Source organism: Cynoglossus semilaevis, chromosome 1 (assembly GCF_000523025.1).
Source record: "Cynoglossus semilaevis isolate Cse_v1.0 chromosome 1, Cse_v1.0, whole genome shotgun sequence".
NCBI lineage: Eukaryota > Metazoa > Chordata > Actinopteri > Pleuronectiformes > Cynoglossidae > Cynoglossus > Cynoglossus semilaevis.
This window is the reverse complement of record NC_024307.1, coordinates 1,278,762-1,285,047: the sequence shown is the minus strand read 5'-3', so window position 1 is coordinate 1,285,047 and position 6,286 is coordinate 1,278,762. Positions and strand designations below refer to the sequence as shown.

Here is a 6,286-nt window from a genome sequence, read left to right as displayed (position 1 = left end):
GGTCGGAGGGGGGTGGGGCTACCTGACCACAGTGACCCTGTGTCAGGGCAGCTCTAAGGGTATGCAACAACTGGATTTGTGGCATATTGTATGATGTCATACATTGTTGTCACCATGCAGACGTTGACAGGCGTCAGGAGCTGTTGGCAACAGTCTCTCAGGAAGAGAGGTGGGAGGGAGCGGGGGGGCGGGGTAGAGGAATTTTACAGACAAAAACACAGTCAGAGGGAGGGGGAGCAGAAGAGCCAGCAGGGGGAAAAAATGGAGGAGGAGGACGTTGGTCACTTACAGTTGCTCAAGAGAAACAAGGCCCTTAAATGCTTGTCTGTCAATTGACTGGATTTCATTCTTGTACAAATAGCTGAAAGGAGAAATAATCAGTGACATTAGTGACACACACACACACACACACACACAGGATCATCTGAAGTCGGACTTGTCATAATGAGACTTGATGCTCACCCACATGGGCATCGACTCCAGGGGCAGACATTTTCACTGTCATTTTATTTTTGGTGGAAAATAAAAACACTATTTCCACACGCGACACATCAGTAACAACATACAGTCCTAGTCAACACATTCACCACAGGGATTTGATGGATGGACTGTTTACGATGAATGGACTGAGCCAAACGTTGAGCCTCAGTATCAGAGTCTCTGAAGAGGACCAGAACCACAGGTTGAATGAGTCTCTTCAAAGGTCCTCCCTGCAACAGGTGGCGCTGCAGAGTGTTTTGTAACTGGTATAAGGCATATTTTTAGTTCTCAAAATGTTTGCAATCATATATCCTAGCCTAGCCTAGCCTAGCCTATCATATCATGTCATATCCTAGCCTAGCCTAGCCTAGCCTATCATATCATATCCTAGCCTAGCCTATTGTATCATATCAATGAAATTCTCCAGTTTGAAAAACAAAACTAATTAAAATCTCATTATCGTAGAAAACAACAATCGTACTGTGTTACGTCTCCAAATGTCTTCTTACTCTTAGACTTTAAACCAAAGTTAAATGTCCTCTGAGGTCAACCAACAGACTTCAAAGGTAGGCCGTCCCGTCTTTCAGTCGATGTTTGGGGATAGCCTGAGGCTCCGTTTACACGGAGACGATGAGGCTACGGATCCGGGAACCGATTCAGCCTTGCGTTTAGACAACGCCGTACTCCCGGTGTGCCGGTCACAGGGTGGAGAGGTTTGAAACCCCGGCACTTAAAGAGCAGACTGAAACAACATGGTTGGCGCCACCTCTCTGTCACCTTGTCGCTCATCGCCACACAACAACAACAATGGCGGAGGCCGTGCTGGAGAAGCTAATTCAGCTCGTTGGTGCGCTACAGCTAGCCGTCTTTTAATGAATAGCCATTAGCCAAAGTGCGGTTGACACAGTGCCACATACAGGCCTGGCATATGTACTGCAGGGACCCTAGTCTTACTCAGCGGCTCAGTTTAAAAACTGAAGCCGTATAAACTCTTCTCCTTCTCCATCTTCAGTTTCCATGGAAACGGTTCCACACCTGGACCCAAAGGTGTATTTGGTTTATTGGGATTTATGTGATAATTCAGTAAATAAAAGGAATGTTGCAGTTTCTCCGTTAATGACGAACCAAATCAAACGTGTGAGAACGTGGTCAGAAGCTTCACTCCGACAGGAACCATTTAAGGGTTAACTGAATAAAAACACAGCAGCGGCAGCCGTTAAAACCAAAACACTTCTGTGGTTAATGTTCCAGGTTAAATGTTAACAGAAAGATGTCGTGTGTTCATATATTTCTACTGGTTAAAGGTAACACTTTTAAACAGTGATGCCAAGACAAGTAATCCCACTGGACTGGGACGGTCAGGACGTGGACTGGACTGGGACGGTCAGGACGTGGACTGGACTGGGACGGTCAGGACGTGGACTGGACTGGGACGGTCAGGACGTGGACTGGACTGGGATCCATGGGAAGTGAAGAGGTAACAAGGTGGAAACAATCTGGCCCAAGGCTGAGCAATAAAAACGTGGGGCGGGGGNCCCAATCACAGAGGTTAGGACTCATCTTGACTCCAAAGTCAGAGGCCTCTGTCATTGAAGTGAGTGACTGACCACTGGTTTGAATTACAGCATGAAGAGTGGGCTGTAAATGTGGAATGTGTTTGTTTGAGTCCTCAGGTTCTTCAGAGAAAGAAAGAAAGAAAAAAAACTCATTTTCTCCGTCGTGTCTCCTCCCTCCGTCGTGTCTCCTCCCTCCTCCCTCGATGACTGACAGTTGTTAAAGTGTAGCTAAAACAACCAAAATCATATCTTGACTCTAACTTTCAAATTTTTTTTGTCTTCTGTTCCTTCGGCAAAGAATAGAAAGAATATGACCAACAACAATTGCTGGGTCGCATCCCATTTCTTTACTAACTGTTGCCTTTTTTAAGTACATTCAGCAACAGTGAATGGTTTCCATTGGATGATATTTTATTATTAGGTCACACAAGTGAACGCCCAGCTGAGGTTCATGTGCTCCATAAATGTCAAAGGATTAACCAATGAACACTGACATTTTAAATTAAATGTTCAATGAAATGAATGTTGAAATGTAATCTGAAAAAAAAAAAAAGCGTTTTTTTTTTTTTTTTTTTTGGTGGTGAAGTTCGAGGTGGCTGCACACACACAAATATAAAAAGGTTGTTTTTTATCCACCAGTTCTGGCTCGGTGTTTGATTCTCCGTGGTTCTCCAGGTTCAAATAAATATTTTCCACCTCCACCTTTGATTCCAGGTGTATTCTGGTGAAGGCGGTGATGTCATCACAGTTCAAGTCTGTGGGATCACCGAGGGGCCCTGGAGAAACCTGGAGGCTTCAAGGAAACCTCAGATCCAACTGCACTCCCAACCCTGCCTCCAGGGCAGCTCTCCCAGACGTGTTAGTGCAGAGACGGGGGACGGGGGTGAGGGACGGGGGACGGGGGTGAGTCACAGCTGTCCAGTGTTCTCACTGGCTCAGCAGTGGACAGAAACACCACTGTCCTCCAGGTCCACTGTCCACTCTGTCCACTCACTGGACCGCTCACCTCTAGTTTCCTACAGCGACTGACTGAACGACAACATGAAGAACAAATCTCAACACTAGGGGGAGACTTACAGATATTTGAGGTTTTCCAGGTCTTCAAAAGCCCCCCTAGGGATGCTTCGTATGTGGTTGTTGTTGAGAAGTCTGTGGAGAAAAGAGATGTAGCAGTAAGAAGACGGGCAGACCAAGACAAATACCCCGGGGTAAATAGTTTACAACAATTTCACAAAACCCCCCCCCCCAAAAAAACCAACCAAGATTCTCTGTCCAATCAACAGTGATGTTGGACATGTCGCTGTAGTTTAGGGCTGTGTTAGTAACAACACATTCGTAGGTCTAGTCCCGCAGACCAGAACCTCGACACGGGTTGGAAATCAGATCAGTATCTGTCCTTACGATACGTATCACGATACAGTGAAAACAATAGGATACACTGTGATACTCTAGTCCTGATGATATACTGCCCCCCCCCCAGTGTGATCCTAGTCTCAGACTCTGCCCCCCCCAGTGTGATCCTAGTCTCAGACTCGGCCCCCCCCAGTGTGATCCTAGTCTCAGACTCGGCCCCCCCCAGTGTGATCCTAGTCTCAGACTCTGCCCCCCCCCCAGTGTGATCCTAGTCTCAGACTCTGCCAGCCCCAGTGTGATCCTAGTCTCAGACTCGGCCCCCCCCAGTGTGATCCTAGTCTCAGACTCGGCCCCCCCCAGTGTGATCCTAGTCTCAGACTCTGCCAGCCCCAGTGTGATCCTAGTCTCAGACTCGGCCCCCCCCAGTGTGATCCTAGTCTCAGACTCGGCCCCCCCCAGTGTGATCCTAGTCTCAGACTCTGTTCCATCTGAACATCAGTTCCTAACTCTGGAACAGAGGGATCTACATTTGGAATCACTAGAGAAGAAAGAAAAGAACAAGAACATGAACCAACACCAGGAATATTGGAGAAAATCAAGAACTGATCAATGACTGAGGACATTGATCTGGGATCAGGAGACACTTCAGAGTAGTTGATGTCTTCCTCCTGCAGTGTGAAGCCACTGAGAGTCAGGTGTGATCTGAGTGCAGCAGCAGTCCAAACATCTGTCCACCGGGCTATTAGGAAAACTGGGCTTTTCTTCTGCCTTGTAGGAATTTTCTTTTCTTTGAACCTCAAATCTCCATGTCTACACACCGTACCGCTACAATACGTGCAAGCTAGCCGAACATATTAGCACTCAACGCATACACACTCTGATTTTTACACGTTGGAGTTTTCACCTCAGACCACAGCGTGAATAAAAGGCACGTGCCAAACGTCTGCAGACTGTCTGAAGAAGGTGCGTTTGTTTTACATCACCTGACGGCTGCACTGTTAGAACGTGACCTCGGCCAATGTCGAGCTGACGCAACACACGCTGTTAAATACTTCAAGAAGGTTTGCAAACAAATGCGTTCAAGATAAACAAAACAAAACAAAAACTTCTTGAAACATTAGTGCTTTACCAGTGAAGCAACACAGCGTGGCAGGCTGGACAGACGATAAAAAAGTCCTGTGGGTGGAAGTGGAAAAAGAAATTCCTCGCAGATTACGAGCTGACCTACATGTGTGAAACCACAGAACTGAGTGAGTGTGTGTGTGTGTGTGTGTGTGTGTCTTTAGTACATGGGGAACTTTGTGAGGAAGTGACATCATCATCGCATGTTAGAAGGACATGAGCTTCATTTATTAACATTCGTCTCCGTCTTCAGACCCTGACGTCTCCTGCCGACAGGATGTCATCTCTCTGTAACTGTCCGTCACTTCAGGAACAAATATCAGGAGTAAAACGTAAAGAGCGGTGTGTGTGTGTGTGTGTTTGTGTGTGTGTGTGTGTGTGTGTGTGTGTGTGTGTGGAGGACTCACAGTGTGTTGAGGTTCTTCAATCTTCTGAAGGACCCAGGTTGTATATCCTTAATTTTGTTGAACCTCAGGTCCCTGCGAAACACAGACAAATATATTAGTAAATATATGTGCTTATATTAGGGATGTCCGACATTCACTTCTTGCTGGTATTGTCCAAACACTCAACATCCGACTACGATAACAGCCGATACCGATGTAGCGGGACGGGCGCGTCCAACTGTCTGAAAACCTAGACTCTCGCGACCCCGGGGTTTGGACGAGGTTTTACACCACAGTCAGTGTGGTGTGTCTGACCCAATCTCCGAGTGTTTATCCTCCCCCCCTCCACCCCCCCCACCATCATACAATCCCCTGATCATTAAAATGAGCTGCAATGCTGCCATCTAGTGACTTTCACTGTGATAAACACGCGTCTTTCCCCAAAACCATTTAGATAACAGTAACGATTCTTACACAGTTGAGCTAATCTCAGGCGACAACGTCGGACATCCCTGATTGATGTACGTCTTCAACAAAGGCGTAAAAAAGTGTCCCTGAAGTCCAATGGATGGACAAGGACCAGACGCCACACCTATGTACCAGCGGAGGTCCACATCCTCCATGTTGGATAGTTAGACACAGTAGTGTTCGTGTGGGGCACAGAGCTCCACCTGGCTGCATGTGGGATGAACTTCGAACAAAGACTTGGTGCGCTAGGTAAACGAGGAGCTAACACACAATTAGGCATTAGAGAAAAATCTTCCGTTTGACTAAACGTCACGTCATCATTTGTTTATGGACAGGGATGTTCAGCTGACAGACGTTCAGAACCAGTCGTTAAAAAAACATTTCCCACAAACTGATCAACTCAGCGTTCCACAGGGCTGTGTATTGGCAAGAGTCTGACGTATCGCGTTATATTGCGATACTACAGTCACGATGATGTATTGTCAGTGTAGCTGTAGTCCCAGTGTGATCCTAGTCTCAGACTCGGACATTTTTATTTCAACAGCCTGTAGTGTCTTATTCCCGTCTGACGTCTCACGTTATTCTGGTTTGAATCTTGCTTTGATTTTTACGTCTTTCTTCTTTTTTTTTTTAAACTCACTCTGTTTTAATGTCTTTCCCACACGGTCTATAAATTATTAATAATATTGTTATTATTAACAATTAACTCAACATAAATCGTTTTTAACAAAAGCCACGGACTGAAGTACATGGGATAAAAGTCAGTGTTACTGTGTAAAAGTGATGTGTACACACACTGTTACACACTTCATCTGGCACAGACTCACAGCCGCTGCATGAACTGAACGTTTCTTCATATTTACAGGCAAATAAAAATCACATGAAGCAGAAAGAGGCAGGAATTTCAGAGGGATGGGTGAA

General features: G+C 46.1%; 1 protein-coding gene across 1 annotated transcript in view; it reads right to left on the bottom strand.

Annotated features, from left to right (window-relative positions):
* Window positions 1–5,520, bottom strand: part of pxdn (peroxidasin) — a 43,029-nt gene extending 37,509 nt beyond the window's left edge. The window contains exons 1-4 of the mRNA XM_025058329.1: window positions 5,498–5,520; window positions 4,919–4,990; window positions 3,114–3,185; window positions 290–361 (exon numbers count right to left, since the gene is read on the bottom strand). Of these exons, the coding sequence (XP_024914097.1) occupies window positions 290–361; window positions 3,114–3,185; window positions 4,919–4,990; window positions 5,498–5,520 (239 nt within the window). The remainder of the gene's footprint in view (window positions 1–289; window positions 362–3,113; window positions 3,186–4,918; window positions 4,991–5,497) is intronic.
* Window positions 5,521–6,286: the final 766 nt, after the last annotated feature.